At 47.8% G+C, this 26,385-nt stretch overlaps 1 protein-coding gene across 1 annotated transcript in view; it reads left to right on the top strand.

The window, feature by feature from the left end:
- Window positions 1-3,276: 3,276 nt before the first annotated feature.
- Window positions 3,277-26,385, top strand: part of LOC147899807 (putative serine/threonine protein kinase IREH1) — a 167,512-nt gene continuing 144,403 nt past the window's right edge. Inside the window, exon 1 of the mRNA XM_087377056.1 lies at window positions 3,277-5,941. Within this exon, the coding sequence (XP_087233182.1) occupies window positions 4,936-5,941 (1,006 nt within the window). The 5' untranslated portion in view covers window positions 3,277-4,935. The remainder of the gene's footprint in view (window positions 5,942-26,385) is intronic.

Here is a 26,385-nt window from a genome sequence, read left to right as displayed (position 1 = left end):
ACACTCATCATCGTACCAGCTATTATAGGGTATGGTCCCAGGAGGTAGTGGGTGGGTGGTGTGGGGAAAGGCGTGAAGAGCGACCTCGTGTAGTGAGCGAGTGACTAGGGCAGCACGGTCTTCTAGTAAGGGTATAAAGTCAATGTATGCGAGAAGTATGTACAGACGGCTAGAGTAAGTAGGTGAGTGATCGCGTCAAAATGTATATCATGGTAAGTGGAGTAAGAGCTCAACGGGGTAGAAAGTACTGTGCGGCGGGGAGTAGAAATGCTAAAGAAAAGATAGGTATAATCGGCCCCTGAAGGGAGAGGTGCTATGGTAAAGCTAGTGATGCGAGATGTGAAGGTAATGGGATCCCATGATGTAGTCCACAACACTGAAGCCTCCCCCATGTGGAAAGTAAGTGAAGCCACCTGATGCGGGCCATCTGTCAAGACCATTATAAATAATGAGATCATGCATCCTGCCGAGGTCTAATAGGGCCTGCCCATAGGATGTGAGCGGTCCTCGTCTGTCAGCCGAAACTCGTAGCATACCTGCCTCCTCAAGGTCAATGTCGGGCACTAGAGTGGAATCATCCCTGAAGTTGAGGAGTGGTGCCTGACGAGCGCCTGTTCTCACCTTGAAGTCCCCAACTAAGAGGACTTCCTCGCGGCTAGAGAAGTCAACGATGGACTGATACAGAGCAGCAAATGGGGATGTCTCATCCTCCCTTGAAATATCTATGGCAAAGCGCGAGGTCTTAGGGGGGAAGTAGCAAACTACAACAAACAAATCTTGGCTATCCATGTGTTGGATCCGAATCCAAAGAAACCTAAAGTGTGGATCTCTGTGCTCCACTAAGATGGTCCCCAAAAGTGTGGACCTATAAAGGACTGCGACTCCTGATCTTTGAACCCCTCTTGTATCCCTCGTCTCATCTCTGTAGGTAGACTCCCATATATACCCGCTGACTACTGGTAGTGGGTGCTCTAGACTCTGATGTGTCTCTGTGTAAAAGACTATGTCGTGACCTGTATAGGATTCCGAGAAGTTCCCTGGTTGTGACCATAAGGTACCATTACAGTTCCAGATGGTACAAGATAGGGTCTCGGATGTCTGGGTCTCATAGACCCTGCCCCCCTATGCAGGAGGAGAGGTGGGTGCCCGACAGGGGCCTGTAAGGAGTCGTCCATCCCGTATTGCTGCCCATTTCCCCTCTTTGCGGGCCTGATCCCCCCGTTGCTACAACCGGAAATGCCTCTTCTCAACCTATAGTGGAGTGAGGTCCTTGTCCATGGAGATTGCTGGCTGGTCTCATAAGGCTGACCTATGACGTAAAGCCAAAAGCCATGCTTGGGCGTCATGGAACCGGATGATAAGGGATTGCTCTCGGTTGGGGTCCCTCCCAACTCACCATGCTCTCTCAGTCCTGTGCTCAGTTGCCCCTAGGGTAGTGGTCATGAAGGCCTATGCATTTGCCATAGGGGTAGCCTCAGTGCGAGGAATCCCACGTACTCTGATGTTGAGAGCCTTGCTGGCTCTCTGCTGCTGCTCCAAGAGGGTAGCCGAAACGGTTACCCTTGTAGGTTCTTGTTTGGCTACGTTGACCCATCTGGACGTCTCCTCGACGGCAGATTGCATGCTCGCAATCTGTGCCTCCACCATTGGGGTGCTCCTTGGGACTGTACGTACAACACTGACCTCTTGTTGGAGCTGTGAGATCTCCTGTTTGAGCCCCTGAATAAGATCAGCTTGGACTCGGATAGCCTAAGACTGCTCCTGTATGAGTCGTGCCTGTTCCTGAGTGAAACGTGTCTGCTCCTGTGCGAAGCGTGATAGTTCCCTCTCACGCTCTCGGATGCTCTGGACGTTCACTTCATCAACAAATACTCCCAAGCCTCTGATGGGTCAGCTCGTTCGTGCTCTGACGGAAACTGATAGGAATGTGGAGACTGGAGACTAGGTGATGACTGGGTAAGATGGGTGTGAGTAAGAGACTGGAGACTAGGTGATGACTGGGTAAGATGGGTGCGATATGGGGATGATGAGGCGATCCTAGCAGTGTGAGGGAGTGTGGGCTGACTGAGAGGCAAGGGAGAGAGAAAGGTCGAGTAGTGTGGAACAGTGTATGACCCCTCCAAAGTAGGTGTCATAATTGGAGAGAGAACTGTAGTGGGAGAAGAAGGAAGAGATGAAAGAGATGGTGTTAGTGACAACCCCTCTGTCCTAGGGGAGGATGGAACAATCGATGTCATGGGTAGGGGTATATCAGAGCCAGTAGTTGTAACAGTAGAGGCTGTGGGCGGAAGTGGAGTTGAGAGAGGGGTGGAGCTGGAACTAGAGGTGACACTGATCTGAGGCTGGTGCTAAAGCTGAGTATGAGGATGTAGGGGAGACCGAAGCTGAGACTGAAGCTGCAGCTGAGGCTGTGGCTGAAGTTGAGGCGGAAGCAGGCCCTGCCTTTGCTTTGCTGTCCATTCTAAGTCCACTACGGTTGTATCGTGTGTTCACATCTTCGAGTTTCAGCTATGTCTGTTTTTTCTTTGTTGCTTTATCTGTATCCTTGCCACCTTTTTTCATTTCGTTTGATTAACCCGTGTTCAGTGCAGGAGTGGGAGCGGGAGCTCCCTCCCTATGATGGGAGGTACCCCCAGTGAGGGTTGAAGAGAGGCTGAGGGGTGGTGGGGGGGCTAGTAGGGAAGGGGGAGGGGGCGACTCGAGAGCAGGTGGGGGTGGCTGAGGGGTAGAGGGAGCAGTGGGAGTAGCTGAGGGGTCGCGAGGGGGTGGATGAAGGATGGCGGGGAGTTGAAGGGTGGCGGGGTGGCTGGAGTGGAGGAGGCAGAGTAGAAGGGGAGGAGGGGGTGTAGTAGAGGAGGCAGGGGGATCAGTAGCAGGTGGCTGGAGTGGAGCGGGGGGAGCTGCAGCAGACGAAAGGCGAGATAGGAGGGGTGGAGGCGGTGCTGCAAGAGGTGGGGGGAGCTGCAGGGGCGGAGCGGGAGGGGAGGAGGCTGAGTGGAGCGGCTAGGGGAGGGGGGAGGCTAGGTGAGCGGCGAGGCTAGGGGAACGGAGAGGCTAGGGGAGCGGCGAGGCTAGGAGACACTTCACATGGGTATAGTAGATGTATCTAACTAGGCCCTAGAGTATGATACTTGTATGTAAAGAAGCCTTAGAGTCTCATGCATAGAGCACATGTGCACGTGCACATGCGCTCTCCCCCCACACAAACACACAAGTATGAACAATCAAAAGGAAGCTCATGCATACATGTGTGTTGGTACACACACGTTGGGATATTTTTTGTGAGCACAGGATGACACAAGGTGTGAAACGAGACTCATGACACACCATGTGTCACAGTTGTGAGTTCTTGAAAGGGAGAGAGTGCGCGCGCGCGCGCGCGAGATCAACAAAACTAAGCTCATGATGACGCGAAATGCAAGGGGAAGACGTTTAGGGGGCGAGGATTGATAAGTCACACTTGAAGGAGAGCCACGGCTGGGAATGCGAAGCGCGTCCAAGTGGTAGGAGGATGGAGTGGGGGTTGGTGGAGGAAGAATGCATGGGGGGCTGGGCCGTGTGTAGGAGGAGGAGGTTTGGCTTGACAAATTGAGCTTTTCAAGCAGATCAATGAAGGAGACTCCACAAGGGCCAGCAGCTAAAGGCTTGTGTTTGTGGAAGTTCGGGAGACTCGAGCTGCCTCCATAGCCAAAACCCAGGAGAAGCTGCAAGAGCTTCAGCTAGTCTCTGGTGAGTCCCCTCGGCCCTTTCCAGGACACCAGGTTGGTGGGTCAGCGTGTTACTCCTGCACTTGGGGAGTCATTCTGTGCGGTTTTCCAAATCGTTTGATGCGAGGTTAGGTCGGTACAAGAGGAGGCCTTATTTGATGTCTGACATCAGCTGGGCGTTGAGGGTTCGTAGAACAGGGGTCGGGTGGTGTGAGGAACTTGAAAATAGACTTGGTGGAATGGATGAACGGACTCTGGGAGGGACAAACTGGAATCTGGGGTCGGAAAGGTGGTTGGAAATTCCAGACGGGAGAAATCAAACTGTCTGGAACATCTGGATAAGGGAAGGATTGGACTCTGGGCTCGGAGGATAGAGTTGGGAGCGGGGGTGGCGTAGCATTGAGTGAAGCATTGCTGAAGGAGATGGAAGAATCAGGCAAGGGACGATCATCGGAATGTCGTCGGGATAGGTCATCAACATAGTCAGAGTCGGTAAGTTGAAATGCTTTGTGTGTAGTTCGAGCGATGCTGCAGAAATGTCGGGCAACTGCCTCAAATTTTTTGCATTCATGGTGGGAGGATGCCGGAGGATGCTTTGAGAGCAACCTCACGTAAACTTCGGTTCTCGTGGTGAAGTAGTTCAAGGAACGAAGAAACGCATCTTGAGCGCAACCGCGAAGCTTTATGAAAGATTGCGGACTTGCCAACAGAGGTTCCTCTATTTCGATCGTTTGCTTCAGCTGCCGAGACAGATCCGCTGTAACTAACCTTGGGCAGCGAAACACCCGCAGAAGTATGTAAATGGGAAACGAATCGTCATCGATCTGTTAAGCATCAAGATGAAGAAGGATGGGCGGGACAGATTTGTGTGAGCGGTGGGTATTTTGTTGACTGATGGCGTGACGGCTTCTATCTTGAAGGTCAGATCTTGGAAGTAGAGTGGGCCCATCCCTGAAGCCGTGATTTATCAGAGATTTGCTAGACGAATTTTCCAGCTGAAGGATTGCATCTCAGACACTCAAGGGATGGCAGAGCGAAAAGCAGCGCTTAGTGGAGCTGCTAAGAGGGTATAGGAGAGATGCGGGCAGGAACATGAAGTGCGTCGTAATTTGCTTGTACTACCTCAATATTTCTTTGTGCAGTGTTGAAAAATTTAAATGGAACCGAGGATGCCACTTAACCTTTCCATAATCTGAGACATTACCTCAGTGTGGCTTTCCGCGCACAAATGGGTCCTTTTGGTAAATTTACCAGTAAGTTGAAGGGTCAGCAAAAGGAGTGCAAAACTGGCAAACAGTGGTCTGATTCCAACACTCAAAAGTCAGAGGAATCGGGAGAAAGCAAGGCACACGAAGATATCAGCAGAGTTAAATGCGAGGTTGGAAACTTTGACGGGAACGCTCGGTTGAAAGGGTCAATTGAAGCGGGGAGAGAAGTAAATACGAAAGAGTCGAGCTTGTTCAAAGAGGCGTCAAGTGCATTAGAAAAGGGTGCAAGGAGGCTCAAAGGTAACATTTCTGATGCAAGTGAAGAGGGAAATGAAAGGGCAAGTGTGGAAACAGATAGAATTCGGGAGGATACCAGACTGAGGTCTAAAGACAGGAGAGAGAGTAAGCAGAACCTGAATGTAGAGGAATCATCCCAGCTTTCTTCTTGTTGCGAAATTAAGGATTTTGAAATGATGCACAGGACTCAAATTGTGGCACCTGAAAGTTCCGATCTTGAAACTTCAACCTTAACTCGCTCTCTTGGGCTGAATCGAATCAAAACCCGTTCAGGGCCTTTGTATGAGGATGGCATGGACGGACAAAGTGAACTGGAAAGCAGGTCTTTGCAAGGTGACAAGGCCAAGTCTACTGCCAGGAATATTGGCAAAGGCTGCTACGAAGGGTCCCCACTAGAAGCTATGTCCAGCATAGAGTTGAAAGCTGGCAATAGAAGCAAAATTAAGCTTTTGGCAGCCAGACAACAGAGCCAAACAAATGTCAGTGTGCCGAAACGTGATGCAGATCTGACAGCAAGAAGTTTGCAAGGGAAGAATAGACGTAAATCTAAAGCTGATCCACAAAGGCCTCAAAAGGGACGTTCTGGAAGGAGAACCTCTGGTGAGATGGCGATGCCTGTGACTGGTGACATTGCCTCTTGTAGCATCCCTGTTACTCCAGCTGCAGATCGGTCGATGGAGAGTTCACCTATGTGTTCCAGAGAGCTTTCAAATATTCCTTTAAAATCAGGTACACCATACATCATATTCAAAAAAAGAGACTGATAGGGACGTGTGCTTTCCAAATTTGAACGTGGGTGGGTTTAGAGTTGGGGCAGCAGAATCTTTAATTATGGGACATTTTGGTATCTGTTCTTTTCATTGTATGTTGTTGTTTCAAAGCTTGCAAACAGCACACATCCTCGTCACTAGACTGAATTCGAAAAATCATCTGAGGTTGTCTGAGACAGAACAAGTTGGCCCTACAGCGATCATCAAGTTGATCAAACCTTGGATCAGTCTTACATTTAGTGTCAGAGCTCAAAATCTTATTGTTAAGGTCCAGAGGAATTCCCTTTAGCTGATGCTGCTTATGGGCCACTTGTAAACTCATACCCGATTGATTTTTCTTGTCTCTTGCCATCTTACTTGTGGTTTAAGAGGACAAGTCACAAGCCCTTGTGAAATCCCAATCCCCTTGGTAAGTGTAGCGGGCATTGGGGAAGGTAGCAAATGAGACTGTGGATGGGTTTTGAGACATCCCAAAATACGCAGATTGTCGGAGCTACTGAGTTGGACTCCTGCTCTAGTAGCAAGAAGATAATCTCCCCAGCGCCTTAGCTAACCGTAACCTGTTTTTGAGTACAACGGAAGGATCTGGAAAACTCTTGAAAGTTGGCACCCTTACATAGCTCAGCCTATCAGGCAGCTGTATGAGTGAATGGGTTCACGTACGCACTCATCCGTGAAACACAGCCCCCTGCTGTGTGAGTTTCTGCACCTTCTTTGTGGATGACCAGGAATGGCGAATTCCACAGCAAGAACTCCTGCAGATTTACCCAGGTTCGTAGGTACCCATCAATTGGAAAAAGTTCCATGAAAGGTTAAGTAGATATTAGACAAAACAGAGTTTCCTGCACCAGTACCTGTGAACAATAGATCTGTCGTTAAGCTTGAGCTGGTACTCAGAAGGTGACTTAGTGTCCATCTCTATTTTGTTATTACTTTCCCTTGTACCTGTGCAATTGCTGAATGCATCAGAGTGTAGGATCTCTTGCAGCTTCTTCAGCAGGGGAGCTTCCTTAATATTTGGGTAGATTGTAAGTTGGTGATTGCCTCATTAACGTCTCGATACGAGGCAATGGAATATCCTAACTGTCCAACCAAGCCCTATCCCTTTCCCTCTGCTTGATCCTCTGTTGCTCCCCGGTAAACCTCTCATTCATCTACTTTTCTGTGTACAGTCGAACCTTCTGCCATCTTCCAATGGATACCTTAGAGGCCTGATGTAGAGCAACATTACAGTAGTCTAGTTGAGTTTAAACCAAACTTTTCAAAACCGTGAATGATTGCAGGATGCGGTATTGTATACCTTGTTATTCACAGTAATGTTTGATACCTTTGTGTGTTTTTGGGTCATATCTTTAAGGGTTTAACGCAATGGATGCTAAATGCAGTAACTTACTGGGCTGAAAGCTGGTATGCTCTATCCCCGTAACCCAGTGCAGGCTTTTAAGGGCAGTCTCAATTGCTCTTCATCCTTTGCATCAACATCCGAACCCTGATTTATTAAGGTTGCGGAAGGCAGAAAAGGCCTACGATACCAAGAAACCGAAAGCCATCATAAGGATACACCCATGGAGGAATAGAGGTGTCTATCACACCTATCGAAAAAAAAAAACTACTGATAAACTTATAAACTGAACCTAGGAGCAAAGATATGAACTGAGGGAAAAAACTCCAATGTATAGTGCTTTATTTGATGACTATTGCTGTGTGGTAGTTTCTTCTACATGGCAATCAGGCCAATGGTGTCTGTCCTTATTGTGCTTCACTAGCAGGCAGACCTTAGATGTATTTTATGTTTTATGTAAATGTTCAATTTGTCACCCCCAAAGGATACGACAAAGTCTGTTGTGGTAACTTTTTCTATACGGCATCTGGCCAATGGTGTCTGTCCTTATTGTGCTCGCTAGCAGGCAGACCTTTAGATGTATTTCATGTTTTACATAAATGTTCACTTTGTCACTCCAAAGGGTATGACAACATCTCGACTACTAAGTTCTGATGTGTTATGGCACTTTGTTCTCTTCACCTGGATGAGGCATAACACAACACAACATACTCATGTTCCACAGATTGAGATATTGCTTGTCCCTCATGTCCTGTCCAGTATTTTTGAGAAATGTCTAGTATTGTTGAGAAATGAGTAGTCTGAGCTCCACATGGGTGTGATTAGGGTCCCATCAAGAGTCTTGATATCTTTGGAACATATCCGAGATTTGTTGTTGGCATGCTCAACTTCTCTCTCGAGGGTGTATTTGTGGTCGACATGATGCCGCTTGGTGTCGAGATGCCACTAAATGGGTTGAGTTGCTCGTGGGGCTTGTGTCCTGTCTCCTATTGACTTAGCGTGCTTGAAAGTTAGGGTTTTGGTCCTACTGTCTCCCGACCAATTGTTCTCTTGTGAATATCTCCTATTGTCTAGGGGCATGAATGTAGTATGTCTCATGAGTCTAGGCATGAGTTGGGTGACCTTGTGTACAAAGATTGCGGATTGGGACAAGATGAGAGAGAGAGAGACGGAGGATGGGGATTTGGAAGAGTCGCAGTTTGATACCAATCTTCTCTCAGTGGGATGATCTTAGTGGAGAGACGTGACCCACACTATGGGCTTGGATCAGGGACGCACCTCTTGGGGACCTTTTCATCAGAGTTTGCTACTTCCCCAAGAGACCTCAGATTTCACAAGGCAGCTTCGAGAGGAAGGTGAGACTGTTAGGGTCAGGAGATGGAAAGGCAGAACTGACTAAGGAGGATAGAAGATCTCCATAGCTAGCAGAGAACCACCATGCACAAGAGAAAGATGGAGTGCAAGATTGCAAGTCAAGGCAAAGGCAAATGACGATGTAGATTGATTGATATCAAGCATACATGTGCCTCCTTTTCTATGCTAGGCAAGCCTTATCTCTGCACACACTAAGATGATGATATCACACAATCCAATCTTATCCTATATGACGTCCAAAGGTCACTCGACCCTTCAAGCACACACAAGGCCAAACATATAAGGAACCACACATGGAAGTAGATAACATACCTGGTCATAGGTGACCAAGGCTATGACACAAAACATAAATGAAAATGTATGGGAAGGTCTTACCTATAAACATGCAGTGTCTAATCCCATGAAACATAGAGTGCAAGATTGCAAGTCAGTGCAAAGGCAAACAGATTGATTGATATCAAGCAAGTACATGTTGTGCCTCTTGTCTAGGCTGAGCAAGCCTCTCTCTCCACACACTGACATCACTGATGACGTTACACACAATTCAATCTAATCCTATCTCACCTCCAAAGGTCACTTGACCCTTTGAGCACACACAAAGCCAAACACACAAGGAACAACACAGGGAAATATCTAATAGAGACATCACTGTACGCAGCCATGTATCCAAATATCAAGCACTTTTCAAGTTTGAGGGAAGTTCTCCTTCTTGGGGCTTCCACGCTAGAACTACAGAGCGAGAAATATCGATTATTGAATTTCAGCATGATTCTATTCTATTATCTGATATTGATCTAGATGAGGCGTGCATATCCCGAGTCTCCATAGATGGACTCTTTCTGGCATGATATATGACTTGATTATCTACAATGGTATAGATAGATGACCTTCTTCAGGCGTGCTGACTTAATTCTTGCAAGGAGGAGGTTCCGTAGTAGTTTACTACCTCATGGGATCCCTTGGCCTTGGCCTTGGCCTTGCCCTTGCTTCTCACATGACAAAATTCTCCATCACTCCGCCACGCCCAAGAACAAACCATTCCTATTTGCTCACATCCTATACCGAGGGCATCATCTCACACACTTTACCTATCAAGAGATCCACTTTGACCACAAGCTAGCTTCCACCTATGCCACTAGTCTCTCAACTTTGCTTGCTGATATGGATGACACACCCCTTCCTAGAAGATAGAGCCACTTTGATCACTCACTCCCTTCATGGTACCGCTCTTCGGTCTTTTCCCTATACCACTGAATCCACCCACCCACCACCCATTGGATCAGCCCCCTAGAATAGCTAATATAATTTTGAGTGTAAGGCATTGCGTCGTGAACTCAGATTCAAGACTAAGCATCATCTTTCGATTGGGGCAAAGACCAAACGAAAAGATTACCGTCTTTCAATGGATTTCATTTGTCAAACCGAGGAGGAATTACTAGAGATACTTTTTAGCAGTAACTTCTAGGATTTTGGGCAAAAGTTTCTAAAGCGAACATCCTCGTACCCTCTTACTAACCCAACCATTTGGTTCTCATATGCATGCACACTTTATGGCATCCCTCATCAGCAGACCCTAGGCCTCTCACAACTGCCCACCCTACCTCTTGTTCAATTTTGACGACCGGTGATATCAAACATGCAGCCCCAAAGTTACACAAAGATCAAGCCAAGATCATGAGGGGCTATGCATTGAGTACATTGCATATGGACTGAGTACCTCAATCCAATCTTAGTAAAGCTATGTAACAAAGTGGTCTACACCAGTTTTTGTTACACCTAGATCCTTAACTCCATTGTCTAGATCCATAAGGTAGGGGATCCCATGAGCCCATAGAACTACAGGACCATTATGATTGGGCACGTCATGTCTAAGATTTATGCCTCAGTAGAAGCTAATAGGGTTAATTAATTTCCAGAGTGCGAGGGGTTTAGAGCTATTTGCAAGCAAGTTTCCGAGTTGACCATGCAATGATGGACCACACCGTCACCTCGAGATGTGTTATTTTAGAGGCCATGGCATGGAAGCAGAGAGTTTACAATTGCTTCGTGAATTTTCACAAGGCTTTTGATACAATGTCACGAGCTCGGCTACTTAGCAACTACAAGGCTTAGGGTAGAATTGGGACTTTATTTGGGCAATCATGACACTCTATAAGAGAAGGTTCTCAAGATCTAGAAAATGAACTAGTTGATGGAGGAATACTAACTAATAAGATGATCTGCAAGCTATGTACAAGAGCACTCATAGAGTATACAGTGCTACTGCAGCAACTATGAGCACATTAGAATGAAATTTGACACATCCACAACTTGCAGCCTATTAATCTGTTGTATTGTTTTGCATTCTCTCCCAAGCAGAACAACATTATTGAGATTTGGAAGCACAACGGAGCCATTTAACACTTGGGAGTTACAAAACAAATATTGTGACTGTTCCAATGATTTCATAGATCATGTATCTTATACAGTGCTGCCAGTTACCTTGGTTTGGCGACACCCGTGTTTGTCACAACCTTCCGGATTGTATCTTCACAGCTATGCCGATCAACTTCACATCCGGCTTCTTCTTCTACAGAGCAGCTTCATTGTCCACGGAGACTGGTGACATGTTTAGATGTGGCTCATCCATCTTGTCTGCAAAGGACATAAATAAGATGTTCGTTTCGTTTCGTTTCATTTCATTTCATCTTGCGCCCCCTCCCCGCGGGCCGTTGCTTCAGTCTAGAGGAGTCGGTTGAGACAGTCAAATATAGGGTGCGTTTTCAGAAACCCCGAGTGACGAGTCTACCATTAAACCAGCAACACAGGCATGATGACCAAAAGGGCATGCTTCTGTTGACACTAGAGATAGAGAGTGTTTCCAAGCACCCTTCCAGCTTGTGCTAGCAGCCCTGCATGCAAGGGCTTTCTGGGCAGTAGACCTTAAGGTGGATTGGCTTTGAGGGACTACAAGTCATGGTGCTATCTCGCATGATCCGAGGGGACGTACACCGCATGACACCATGCTAGCAGAGTTTGCGTTGAGACCCTTACACATAGATGCGTCTTTTCATATCTTTACATACCTAGACAAGGCGAGACAATTTGGCTGGACGGATGCCATTTAGCAAAGACTACCATGGAGGCCCTTTGCGTCATCTATGCAACTTGCAACTTGCAATTGAGGGAGATGAGCAGTGAAGGTATGCACGAATATCTAGTTGGTTTTAATCGCAGGTGTGTTTGTTGACCACTTACCACCATACGAGTACTCAATAGATGTCTCTTTCTTGCGCTTGAGATTCATAAGATTATTCGGGATGACCTCTGGCAAGTATACTTCCATAGTACCTGTATATCTTCCCCACAACCACATGCAACTAGACGGCCTTCCATAGTACCTGGATATCCCCCACAACCACATGCGACTAGATGGCCTTCTATAAAGAGCACTTCCTTTGTCTGGATGACAATGGATTTATCCAGACACCGGGATACTTACAGATCCACCTCATGCATATGGATCACCATGGGTCAGCTTAAGACTTCTTACAAATTCGGTACGTGAGATTGCAGCCACACATAGATCTAAGGCTCTGCAATCTATGCGACACATAAGCTGGAGACCAAGGAGCATCTCTTGATGCATTGCCCCAGACAATATGAGATTTGAGGGAGGTATCATTGCCTTGTTGCCCATGGATACAGTGTCATGAGCACAGAGTCATGGACTACCCAAACCAGAAGGTGAAGAACTCTACGCATTCTCCATGACCTCATCTAACAGTTGAGTGATAGCTTATGAGCTCTGTGGCTCTTTGGTTTTGGATTGGCTTTGCTGAACTCATTCATTTGGGAAAGGGACCATCCCAAACCTGCCATTTGTTATATTTTACTTGTGCTGCGCACAAATTTTACATAAAGCTATGAACCTATAAGAAACTATTGTATTAGTTCTCCCTTACCATAGAGGACAGGGTGTCTGGTCCATGCTTCCTTTCTTCTGGATCAAATACCATGGCAGGCAAGCTTTGCTTCTAAGAGATGATAATAGCGGACTCTAGGGGAGATTGAAGAAGTATCCCTGCTAGTGTGCAGGCTGGTCCTCATCTGCGCGGCAAAACATGGATTGCAAAATGGTTTCTTAGAAGGTTGTAATTGAGCTTGATTACTTCTTGATGGCCCTTTCTCATCAGTATTGGGGTCGTAGTGTGCACTTTGTGGGGTTGCAAGGAGAACACGATTTGGTTCAGATATTCTTTTCTTCTTCAGGACTGTGGTTGGCCAGGCTGTGCAGGGACGTGGTGGGCTAATTACTCAGCTTTCTAGCTGGGTAAATGGGTTGTCCTACCAGTTCATGTGATCTGCTGTTATGGCATGGGCTCCTCCCTGATTCGGGCCTTCTTACTGAGATCACCCGCTGGCGCATTAAGAGCATACTTACTAGGGAACGACGTTTCCCCCATTCGGAACGGGGAAACGTGTGTTTCAAGAAGTCCAGGTAACCTGGAATGTCCGGGACGTTCACTTGGTCCAGAACTCCAGGAAATGCCATTTCAGCACTGGAATGCGTTACGGAAGGCGGTTCTAAATCTGCTTTCTGTTGTTGCCGTGGTTTGGGATAAAATCGTCAAAACAGTGCCATTTTGGCAGTTTGTTGTTGCATCGTCTTCTTTGAGCCTTCTGTCAGCCCTGCCCTCCTGTTGCCCCCTCTCAGCCCCGCCTGAGTCCTCTCAGCCTCTCCTCTAGCCTCGAGCCTCTTAGGCTCTCAGCCTTCAGGCAGCAGGCCTCACTGGTATCACTTGGCAGTGAGGCTCTATTGGATTCAAGATAGTTGCTCACATTTGCAGCATTTGCACACCCATGAAACCCTTGTAAAGTCACATTGTTGACTATTTTTGACATCGGTTCCTGCACACATACATCAGCCTTGTAAATCCTCTGCTATTCTGGACACATTGTTGTCATTATCATGTTACAGGCTTGATCTATTGGCACACAGTTATTCAATCATGACCTGCTTCACACACTTCTTGAGTACTCCTCTCGCATCCATGCACATTGGATCATGGTTTACTAACCTCCTTGTTTTGAGAAGGAGTATTACAGACTGAGTAGGTTGAGCATAAGGCCCCCAGTGGCAGCTCAGAGCATAAGCCCCATAGTGGCAGCTCCTTATAATGTTCTCATGGTTAGACACTCTCCATGGCACATGGGTAAGCCTTTCCCTTTTAGCCCCTCTTTGCTCCTCTCATTGCTCAAGCCTCTGCCCCCTCCTCTCAGCTTAGAGATCCCCTTAAGGTGCAGCCTCTCTTCTCCCCCTTTCTCTTTCACATTTCTCTCCTCAGTCCCTCCCCCCCTTGCTTTGCAGGCTACAGTTGAATTTTCAGCCTCGGAATTCCCTTTTGCTGTGTTTTTTCTCAGCTCCTATTCCTCTCTCTCCCGGCTCCCAGCCCGCTCTGCTAGTTGCTCCCTCCCCTCCCTCTTCCCTCTCGCTGCTCCCTCCCTGCCCTGCTGCCCGCTCCGAGCTTGCCCTGCCAGCTGCACCCTCCCCGCACTGCCTCCCACTCCCATCCCGCCTTGCCAGTTGCTCCCTCCTTGCCCGCTGGCTGCTCCCTCCCTGCCCTGCTCATCTCAGCTGGTTTTCCTCCTGCATTCTCCCCTCTCTTCCCCTTCCCCCTGGCCACTCTGCTCTTTTTGCAGCACCCCCAACCCTTTCCTAGCCTCGCTCCGCCTGCTTTGCAGCCCCCCCTGGCCATTCTGGCCTCTATTCCTAGCCCCATTCCCAGCTTGCCCTCTGGCATCCAGCCCCTAATAAAGTCCCCTCTCAGTCCTTTTAGCTAAAGGATTTCACTGCTGCTGTACCCATTGCAGAAATGATGGGAGAGAAGGGCAGTGAGTCCCTCCCCCCCTTGTAACTCAGCAAAGATTGCAAAAGAACGGAAAAAGAAATCAGGACAACGACATGGCAGAAGCAGTGAAAGGAGAAAAGAAAGAAGAGAAGCCAAAGAAACCAACAACTCAAATAACTGCCAAAAGGACAGCCAGACGTTGATGACATCAACAACTGCCGCAGTCGCAGCGGTCTGCATGACCGTGCAGAAGCTTGCAACAGCAACAGCCTCAGCGTCTCATCATCATCATCATTGACACCAGCTGCATTTTTGGCATCGACATCGGCACTGACGTTGGCATTAGCACTGGCCTCGACATACCCCTCTAGTCCAACCTTCACCCCACCCCCTACCCCCTTATGCCCCCTTATAGAACTCCACTTTCTTGTCACCTCTGCCTCTTTGCCAATCACCCTCTCCCTCTACAGTCGGGCTCATCTCAGCCATCTCCCAGATGTCCCTGCACCACTCTCAGTCTTTTGTCCCCTCCACCGTTGTGTCCCTATCCCCTATCTCACTCACTCAGCCCCCCTTCATGCCATATCCATATCAGTCACACCAGATTGCACCCAGGGCGTGGTAGCAACACGTCATGGAGTTGTTAGAAATATTGACCTACAGAGGGTATGCAAGGCGGAAGACTGATAGAATAGCCCAGGAGCTCACACTGTGTGTGTGTGTGTGTGGGTGGAATCACAAACTTCTTTACTTAGTGTGCCTCACATAGATGTGTTGTACAGACTAGCAAATAGACAGTGAACCAAGCCAGATCTAGAATCCACCAAAAGAATATATTTCCGTCCAAAGCTATGGACACAATACAAAAGATAGATCCAGAGTCCCACTAGAATGTGGTCCTCTGATCTTACCAAAAGGTTCTTTTGTTAGAAATGACCCAACAGAGGGTACACGCAGCGGAAGACTTACAGTAATGCCCAGGAGCTCACATAGTGTGCGGTGTGGGTGTGGAATCACAAACTTCTTTACTTACGTGCATAAAATAAGTGTGCAGACTCATCAATAGTCAATGAACCAGCCAGATAGAGAAACCACCAAAATATATATTTCCGTCCAAAACTATGGACACAATACAAAATAGATAGATCGAGAGTCCCACCAATGGTGTGGTCCTCTGATCTAACCACAAGGTCCTTCTCCAATCTGCTGGCTATCTCTAGATTCGAGCCCGCGTGCTCCACCTCGAGCATCTCTAGACTTTCCGTCCAGTGTGTTCTTCTCCACCTTACTGCCTGTGAATCAGCCTAGGTGGGCAGCCCCTGCCAAGCTTTGTCTGCAGCACACAGGTCCCCTTGGTCCTCCTGAATGTAGGTTCCAAGATAACTGTTCCACTGCTCCAACCTGCTTGTGAATGGCTGCTCCAGAAGATGATGATCTCAGCACCTTGCTGCCCTAGAAGACAGCCAAGGTCCAGCCTCTTCCTGGCTAAGTCTGCAGCACTTGTTGCACTCTTTCACCTCCTGTAAATAGGCCCAGAGAGTAGGCTCCCTGCTGCTCCTTTCTGCCCTGGAACTGCTGGCATTGCTGGATGAGAAATGAGGCCAAGAGCCTCTCCTTATATAGGCCCTAAGGCCTGCTGAGAAACCCGACCAGTCTGTCCCAATCTGGGCCGACTGGACAGACTAGGTTGGCTGGCCCAACCGACCTGCTTGGCTCAGCCCAACCAGCCCTAATAGGGCCCTTTACTGGCCCCACAAAATCGCCCTCCTGGGCTCTCTTTTCCAGGGCTTGCTGGCCCACGATTCCATGCAGGGGCTTAGCCCTTGGCCAGCCCTAGATAGGGCCTGGTTGGCTGGCTTTGCCCAGCCCAACCAGCCCTCCATATGGGCTGCCATGTGCTGCTCCATCCCCTTCCATGTCAGCGCCTGTTCTCCCTGCTGGTTCTGCCCTCTGCCAGGCTCTCTCCAGCCACATATGCAGCGCCGTACTGTTCCGTACATTGCTGATGTCATCGCGTCTTTTACCTGGGACACCCCGCCAACCAATGCTCCAGATCTGTCCCAGATCCACACATCCAGGTAATCTCTCTTTGGGCACATCCTGCCCAGGTCTCCCCGACGCTCTCCTCATTTGGGGGCTTACAGATGGGGAGGTGACCTTTCCAACATCTTCTACTATCTGCCGGTTATTTCTAGATCTCTTAGCCGGTGTGCTCCACCTCGAGCTTATGTAGACTCTTTGTCCAAAGATCTCAGCACCTTGCTTCCCTGGTAGACAGCCTAGGGCTCAGCTCCAAGTGAGCTCAGTCTGCAGCACCTCTGGGCCTCCTTTGCCTCCTAGATGTAGGCCTAAGGATGAGTCTCTGCTGCTCCTTCTGCTCCTCTGCTTGCTGATCTGCTGGATGATGAAGTGAGGTCAAGGGCCTCCCTTTTATATGGCAATCCTGCCACAAAACTGGCCGACCTTGCTGCCTCGCTAGCTGACTCAGCATGCCCTCCAACTGACCCCACGTAGCCCTATTTATGGGGCTGTGGTCACCCCTTATGGGGCTGTTTGCTGGCCGACCTGGTTGGCTAGCTGACCGCCAGCCCAGCCCTATTTAAGGGCAGGGTGATTCCCATTTGCAGCCCTCCTTGTATGCAGGGCCCCAGCCCTTTGTCTGCCCATGACCTGCCCTGGTTGGCTGGCTCCAACCAGCCCTAACCAGGCCTTCTGACAGGCCAAATCCAAGGCTAGATGCCCCGCCATCTCTCCTGCACAACAGCTCCTTTTGATGCAGCCTCTGAAGTGCCAGTTGGTATTGACCTACATGCAAAGTGGCGCACCCATCCCATAAGTACTTGTTCGGATAACACACTTGGGAGCACATTTTTTGACGGTGGTGCATAACACTAGGGAGAAAACGGTGTATAGTGCATGATTGACCATGCAAATCATATTCGATGGACAATATACTTTGCATGCGCCTCAACCTAGGTGGTTTGCTGTGAGGTGCTGCCCATGTGGCAGCCCTCTCTTTCTCTTTTCTTTGGGCAGATACCCAAGTGGCAGGTCTTGCCCGAGGTCTCCCTCCCCCATGCTCTCCTCATTTGGGGGCTTACAGATGGGGAGTTTACCTTTCCAAGAGAGTGTCCCTAAATCGGATGACAAAAGGCTGCTTTGTAGCTAGGTCCCGTCCTATGCGCCATGTGTCCTCAATCCATGCTAGGTGGAACCACGAAGCTGGTCACATCATCGATGGCAGTGAGAGATAGAGGGATCCTCTTGACTTTGATTTTGAGAACCTTACTTTATATTGGCTCTCCAGTCTTGCTCAAGAATGGTGGTTGAAAACGGTGCCCTTCGCAAATTACCATTTCGCGACATCCACCCATCTAGAGATCTCAACACCAGGGTCAGCCAGAAAGGAGGGCTGGTGGGAGCCAGCCAACCAGGCCAAGGATGGAGCATACATACAAAGGGGCCGTAGAGCCCCACAAGTTGTGGGGAAAGGAGGGCTGGTTTGGCTGGTTGGAGCCAGTGAACCAGGCTCCAGGATGGAGCAGACAAAGGGGTTGGGCCCCTAAGGCCCGGCTTTATAACTCCACAGGTCGGTGAGGGGGTAGAGAACAAGTCGGCTACATTGAAGGGCACAAAGGGGCTTGGAATGGAGCGCCCATGGGGGAGTGTTGGGTCGGCCAGTAGGACTCTCATGGGTCGGTTTCTTGGGGCAGGTTGTCAGCCAACAAGGCAAGACTTGGAGCCCTATGTAAGGGGGCATTTGCAGCCCCATTCATTATCCACTAGGGTTGTCTTCAAGGAGCAAGTTTGGAGCAGAGGAGCAGCACACTTGGGACCTACATCAAGGAAGACCAAGAAGGGTTGTGTAATGTAGACAAAGCTTGAAGAAGGGCTGCACACCCAGGCTGACACTCAGGGCAGCAAGGTGCGGAGGATCAAACACGGAGACTAAGGTCTAGACGCATACACTCATGAGGACGCATACACTCATGAGGGAGCATGCGGACTCAGGGATATAGGAGTGTCTTGGAGGTAGTAAGATAGCATCTTTTGGTGAGGACAAAGGACCACGGTTTGGTGGACCTTTGGCCCTCTGTTGTATTGTGTCCGCTCTTGGAAGCTCGAGCCACTTTGATCACCCGCTCCCTTCATGAGGTTGTCGTGCACAATTTTGCACACATCTTCCTTTCCACTCGCGTGCGACCCCTTGTCACGACCCTGCAATAGCTTGTACGATGATGAGTATAAGGCTTTACCTAGTCAACTTAGATTCGAGACCAAGCATCACCTTTTGAGCCAATTAGAGATGATACGCGAGTATCGTCGATGCTTGGTCCGTCGGAAGAAGTAGGCTTTTGTTTGCTAGAATGAGAAGTTAATAAATATTTTGTTGAAGGACTTTTGTTTAATGTTTCTCGAGTGACGAGTCCCCTCTCGTCTCACAGAAACCACACACGGGGACACTCTTACGCATACACCCTATACAGCTCCCATGAGCTACCACATGATTTCTCACAGTTATCCCACCTCACCTCATGCACAATTTTCACCATTGTGACGTAAAACATGTAGCGAAAACTACATAATGGCTGAGCCAAAGATCACGAGGGGTTATATATTAAATACATTGCATATGGACTAAGCACTATGGCCCCCATCTTGGCAAAGCTTGTCAACGAAGCAGTTTGCACCAGTTTTCCCTACATTTGAACCCTTAGTACCATTACTACGATTCACAAGGTTGGGGTTCCCATGAGCCTAGGAAACTACATGACTAAGGTAAGGCATGTCATGTCCAAGATCTATGCATTAGTGCTTGGCACACTAGTTAGCTAGTTTGCAGAGCTCCAAGGACTCTTATATGATGGACAAGCAGGGTTCTGTTTTGATCATGCGACTCTAGATCACATCCTCACACTTCGAGGTGTCTATGACGAGGCGAGAGCATGGAGACAAAGGGGTTTATTGCTACTTTGTGGACCTTCGCAAGGTTTTCGACACTATCAAGAGCTCGCCTCATCAAACGCTTGCAGGATCTGGAATACGATCAGGAGACCATTTGGGCAGTCATGGCACTCTATGAGAAGGTCTTAGGTTCTGCTCAACCTGCCATGAGATCTTCGACACGGGTTCCCTTCCTCAGTCCTTGAGCAAGGGCTGAATTTGTTTGATCCCGAAAGGGGGAGATAGGTCAGACATCCGACAATGGAGACCGATCACCCTGCTAGACGCCGCATACAAGATCCTTTGCTAAGGTCTTGAGTTTGCAATTGCGGCCTCATCTCACGGACATAATCCATGATACACAGGCTGGCTTTGTACAGGAGCGAAGCATCTTGGACAGCATTTTCATGTTTTGGGAGGTTGTGGATGGAGCTAGGGAGGAGTCACAGCCCTTGGACATCCTTCTCTTGGATTTTGAGAAGGCTTACGATAGGGTGGTGTGGTCTTTCTTGGAGGGCACTACGTAGAGGTTGGGTTTCTTAGATAGATGGATCAGAGGAGTCTCTGCACTCTATGCGGGGAGATCTAGTCAGATGCTTATAGGTGGACACACTGGGAAGGCCTTCTCTCTCTCGCGCTTGGTCCATGAGGGCTGTCCACTAGCTCCCTTTCTTTTCCTTTTTGTGGCGGAGGCATTAGGCTACTACTTGAGATCGTAGGTGGCGGGCCTTATAGGGTTGAGACTCCCAATTAGACGGAGGAGCTGTTGGATTCTGAGTTTGCAGATGACACAGACTTGCATGTAAAGGGCACCACAGTGAGCTTGGAGAGAGTCCGGGAACCCTAGCTATTTATGGTGAGGCCTTGGGTGCACAGATAAATTGGAAAAAATCCATTGGTTTCTTCACAGGCTATGAGGAGACTTAGGAGATTTGAGAGTGGGGGAGTTCCTTTGGCTTCCGTTGGATACAGCAGGGCCAGACAACGCGATACCTCGGGTGCTAGATTGGTATCGGTGTTACAACAGAGCAACAGATCACCCCGGTTCTTGAGAGTGTTCGGTGCAAGCTTCTCTACTGGAGCTCGGTCAAACTCTACCTAGCGGGCCGTGCCTTAGTAGCAAACTAGGTGCTTCTTGCCATGGCGTGGTACATTGTCTCCTGTTCGTGCTTTCGCAAAGGGTGCATTGGACAGCTCTGATGTTTGGTTCGGAATTTCCTTTGGGCAGGATCGAACGACACGAGGAACACCAAGGCCTAGGTCGCTTGGCACATGGTGATCATGCCGCATGCATTGGGAGGCTTGGGTATCATTGATCCGGAGCGGCCTCACCCCTGGCATAAAGCCCTGGAAGCTCCTCTTACAACGAGGGCTTCTTTGGAACACCCCATGCACTTGGGGGCAGTGGCATCATTCACACAGATGGATTTTCTTAGAGGCCCTCCTTACGGGGAAGGGTTTCCCCATGATGAGGAGCCTCCATAGGGTCTGGGAGAGATTAGTGTAGGCTATGGCAAGCAATGGAAGCTCAAAAATGGAGGAGAGAAGACGAAAAAGAAGATGCTATAATGAATTGCTGCAAAACTGAGAGTGGAGGCTCAAGAGAGAGCCAACATAACAAAAACCCTAGGGCTAAGTGCCGTAACTGTCCTAAGTGGTACATGTACTAACTGCACCAATTGACCTAACTGAATGTAATTACGCCTACAAGGGACATACCAAGGAATGAGTGGCACCTATGGATAGCCCATAGAATGGCCTACAAACCCCCTCCATGGTATGCCCTGCACATGGCTCAGGATACCTGAATATCTAATGTCATGGTTGCACATGTTCCACCTATGACTGTACAAAGTAAATAGATTAAGTCACAAAAGGTACTAAGTTTAAAGCTTGCCGAAAAGCTTCAAACTTAGGTCGAGGTAGAGCCTTCGTAAGAAGATTTGTCGAGTTGTCTTCGGCAGGAACATAAGACAACTGAATGTCATCTGTTGATAATCTCTCTAACATAGTGATAGTGAACCTCAATATGCTTTGTGCGACCGTGGAAAACTGGATTCCGTGCAACAGCCAAAGCAGTTTGACTGTCAATGAAGATGACGGTAGGAGCATAAGACAACTGAATGTCACGTGTTGATAATCTCTCTGACATAGTGATAGTGAACCTCAATATGCTTTGTGCGACCATGGAAAACTGGATTCCGTGCAACAGCCAAAGCAGTCTGACTATCAGTGAAGATGACGGTAGAAGCAGTCTGACGTGCATAAAAACCTGCAAGTAACTTCCGGAGCCAAATAAACTCCAATGTAGCTGTAAAAGCTGCTCTGTACTCAGCTTCACAGCTAGAAGTAGCAACTTTACTCTGCTTCTTGCTGAACCAAGAAATGAATGAAGTACCAAGCATGAAACAGCTGCCACTATGTGACACACGGGTGTCCGAACAGCCAGCCCAATCACTATCAGTGAATCTATGCATAATAATTGAAGAATCAGCCTCATAAAGGAGGCCCAAATGCTGAGTGTCGCTGAGATACCTAAAGACACGATTCACGGCATGCCAATGGTGCGTAAAGGGGCTGTGCATATATTTGCTCAACTGTGAGACAACATACTGAAGATCGGGTCTCGTATGACATAAGTAAATCAAACAGCCAACTGCCTGTGGATAGAGAGTGACATCACATGCACCGCTGCCATCCTTAGAAGAGAAGTGAAAACCAGGCTCTAATGGTGTGGGTACTGGCTTGCAATCCTCAAACCGAAAATGCTGCAAAAGCTGTCCAATATACTTGGATTGTGACATCAAAATACCCCCCTCACTGCTAGTAAATTGAATGCCGAGATAGATGCAAAAGACCATGATTAGACATAGCAAATGTCTTATGCAAGTCGATCTTAAAAGCTGCAATTTGCTCAGCATGTGTCCCAGTCACAAGCATGTCATCCACATAGAGCACTAAAATCAGCAAATCTGTCCTCTTGCAGATGTAAAGGATAGCCTCTGTAGGGCTTTTCTGAAAGCCAAGTGTGAGCAAATGAGCATGTATTCTGGAATACCAAGCCCGAGGTGCGTCCTTCAATCCATAGTGGGCTTTCTTTAAGTAGCATACCTTGCTTTTAGAACCTTCAACCTCAAAGCCGGAAACATAGACCTCTTCCTGCAAATGCCCATGAAGGAAAGCTGTTTTGATATCAAGCTGATGTACCTCCCAATGAAACTGGGCAGCAAAGACAATAACAATGCGAATAGTAGTGATCCTGGAAGTGGGGGCAAAAGTCTCCCCAAAGTCAATGCCTTGCTGCTGAGCATAGCCCTTAGCAACAAGACGGGCTTTGCAACGGTCCACTAGACCATCAGCTTTCCGTTTAATCTCATAAACCCACTTAGTTCTAATGGCATTCTTGCCAGGAGGCAAGTCACATAACTCCCAAGTGTTATTATGATAGATTGAATCCAATTCAGCTTGCATGGCCTTCAACCAACAATCATTTTGAAAGGCATCCTTATGGCGTAAGGGCTCTTCATTGCATGCTGTAGCAACCAATGCGCAAGCAACCAAATTAGCATGCTCTTTCCGGACAGCTGCTCTAGTACGGGCTGGCAGAGGAGTATCTTGTTTGTTGTCTTTTAATGTGTCAAGGAGCCAACGGGGGACCTTTCTGGGCTCCTTTATTTCAGCTCTTTCGTGGTCAAGAGCCCTATGCATAATGTCCTGTCAAGCTGAGGCATAATCAGGCTGTAAATGAGGCTGAATATCATGCTGCACATGTGGCTGCAAATGACCAACAGATGGAGGAGGAGCAACCTCAGATGTGACATCATCATGAGCATCTGACGGAAACAAAGACATCAAGCTGTCAACGAGATCTGCGGCATCAACAATGGGCTGTTTTTGACAGTCCAGCAAAGGCATAGTGGAGGATTCATCAATTATAACATCCCTACTACTGACAAAACACTTGCCCGTGCGGGGTTGGAAAAGCTTGCAGCCCTTGCTCTCTGAGCTATACAAAAAAAAAAAGAATTTGACAGCTTTATCACCCAACTTTGTGCGTGTTTGAGAAGGCACATGGGCATATGCCAAGCTTCCGAAAGTCCTCATTTGAGAAATCTTGAGCTTATGACCTGTCCAAGCCTCATAAGGTGTGATGGTCTTCATTGCCTTTGTGGGACATTTGTTCAAAATGTAATTAGCACACATAACGGCATCCAACCACAACTTGTTAGGCAAGTGCTTGCCTTTCAACATACACCTAGCCATCTCCATCACTGATCTATTCTTGCGCTCAGCCATGGGATTCTATTGAGGAGTGTAAGGCACCGTGCACTGATGATGAATGCCACGTGAGGCCAAAATAACAGCAAACTTCTTTGACATATATTCACCCCCCCTGTCTGTATTAAGGTGAGCAATTTTCAGCCCACTCTCATTCTCAGCCAAGGCAATAAAATGCCTGAAGCATGCAAAAACGTCAGATTTGGATTTCAATGCAAAAATCCAAGTATACCTAGTGAATCCATCAATGAATGTGACAAAATAATAGAGCTGCAACCCGCATGGGTCCACAAACATCACAATGAACCAAATAAAGCTTGCGTGAAGTTACATAAGGATGGTATGGTTGTTGATCTTCCCAAAATGCATATGCTTGGAAGGCATATGCATTTTGGGAAGATCAACAACCATACCATCCTTATGTAACTTTACCAAAGCCCCAAGTTGAGGTGGTCAAACCTCTCATGCCACAAATGGGTATTCGCAACGGTAGAAGAATCAAGAGCAAAGGCATTTGCATCTGCAAGTCCAGCATCATTCAAGCATCTCTCATAGGTATCAAGTCTATATAGCCCTCTAGTCAATGTCCCAGTCAAGACCGTGGTAAAGGCATGTGTAATATCATAAACCGCACACTGAACACCATCAAAGAGAACTTGATAGGCACAAGTAGCTCTGGCTGAAATAGAGATGAGGTTATGGCGAATGCCTGGAACATAAAGCACATTCTCTAGATTGACCATACCACCAGAAACCTAAGTAAGTGAAACCAGCCTTCACAGATGAAAGGGTGGTGAGATCCACTTTAACTATAGCATACACAGTAAATGGCCAAACAATTAACCACCACAACTTAATCACAGGGAGCTAGAGCGCTCCTACTCAGAAACAAGGACACCGATTGGCCCCAAAAGCTGGCGCCCCTTGCGGTATTTCTTTAATAATCATATAAAGCCAAGCGGCTCATTACAAGGTCTCCTGAAAGTTGCACCCTAGGCACACCACTGCCCACAGACTTCCAATATCTTGCACACCTTGTAATCCCTGCTCAACCTTATATGGCGAATAGGCATCCAATCACTAGGCAATCTTGCAATCTCCCTACCAACCAAGTGTGCAACAGAACCCCCAAGGCATCAATTGACTGTGCGCTTCCTGCACCTGCACAACCCAGTGCCCAACCAGCTAGACACGGCTGAACAATTGCAGAAAAGCCCCAAACAGCCAAACTTTGGTGCAATCAAACCACCAAGCACCATGGTTGTTAAGACACTCGTGTCTTATGATAAGACACTTAAGACACTTAAGACACGTGTCTTATCTTAAGACACCTTTAGACACTCTAGTGTTCTTTTTTTTTTTTTTGTGGGTGGGGAGTAACAACACACATTGAGTTTGACTTAGCCATGCTATCATTGATGGTGACTTTGGATCTAGCAGTGGCAGTGACCTCATAGATTCAGATTAGGATGAATCTTTAGAGATAGCTTTCTTTCAATTATATGTATCGAGATGCAGTTTTCATTCATGTCACATGTGACAAGATTCAATTGTCAGTTTAAACCTTTTAGTACTCAAAACTTGCAAGCTCTTCAATCGTGAGTCTTAACTTTAACTTTTAAGTCTTGAGTGACGAGTCTTGACTCTTAACTACATTGTACAAGTGCATGGTTTCTTCTTGCATTATTTAAGTGTAGCTTATTGTACTTCTAGAATCTAGCAGCTAGCTATGCTAGCAAGTTGGTACATTTTTATACTTATACATATATTAATTAAATATTTATTATTATAACCACAACGGCATGTCTTACGTGTCTTATCTTTAAGACACTTTAGACACTCGTGTCTGAAGCGTGTCTAACGTGTCGTGTCTTAACATGTCTTACAACCATGCCAAGCACTCCTAAACAAGTTGCCCTTATCTGTAGCCCTCTTGGCCACTGCCCAACAGCAAAACCAACCCTTTTTTGGCAAGGAATCAATCTCAAACGCAATAACCAAACAACCAGTCTGGGAACGGCAAAAGCAAGCAAAAGCTAGCCTTCCTCTACCTAGAATCCACAATTTTCAGGTCACCAAGGCTGGAAAACCCGAGATCCTGCAAAGAATAGTTGATTCTGCCCTGGCACTGTCCCAAAAGCAACTTAGAAGAGGTCGCCTAAGCTTGGAAAGCTCCAAAATATCAGCAACAGCCCAAAAGCAACCAAAAGCAGGTCGAAATCCCTATAGAAGCTCTTGCTCAGCTCCAAAACAGCCCACAACACCTGCAGCAACCTCTGTGCAGACTGGAAGCAGCAAAAACGAACTGATCTGGAGGCTCTTGGCACAAAAACGAATTTCGTGTTTGAGCTTCTGGCAGCCCTTGCAGCCCACCAACAGCCCACAGACTGCCTTGGTAGTCAAAAATCAGCAAGGCGATGTGATAGAATAGCCTTGGAGCACTTTCCCAGCCTGTGATTTGCCTCTCCTGTTCTTCGGTGGTCCAGAAAACAGCCCTCCAAGAAAATTTCGACTTTTTTGCTTGCTTTTTGGCCTCCTGCATGCCAAACAGGTGTCTTGTGCTGATTTTAGAGTCCCGTGCCCAAAATAGCAATTTTTAATTGCAGCACTCTTTTGGCCCTTTGTTGCACACTT

The sequence above is a fragment of the Dipteris shenzhenensis genome, chromosome 7 (assembly GCF_047967505.1).
Source record: "Dipteris shenzhenensis isolate YYH24624 ecotype China chromosome 7, Dip_SZ_1.0, whole genome shotgun sequence".
Taxonomy (NCBI): domain Eukaryota; kingdom Viridiplantae; phylum Streptophyta; class Polypodiopsida; order Gleicheniales; family Dipteridaceae; genus Dipteris; species Dipteris shenzhenensis.
The sequence above is the reverse complement of the archived record's forward strand: the minus strand, read 5'-3'. Positions and strand labels throughout refer to the sequence as shown.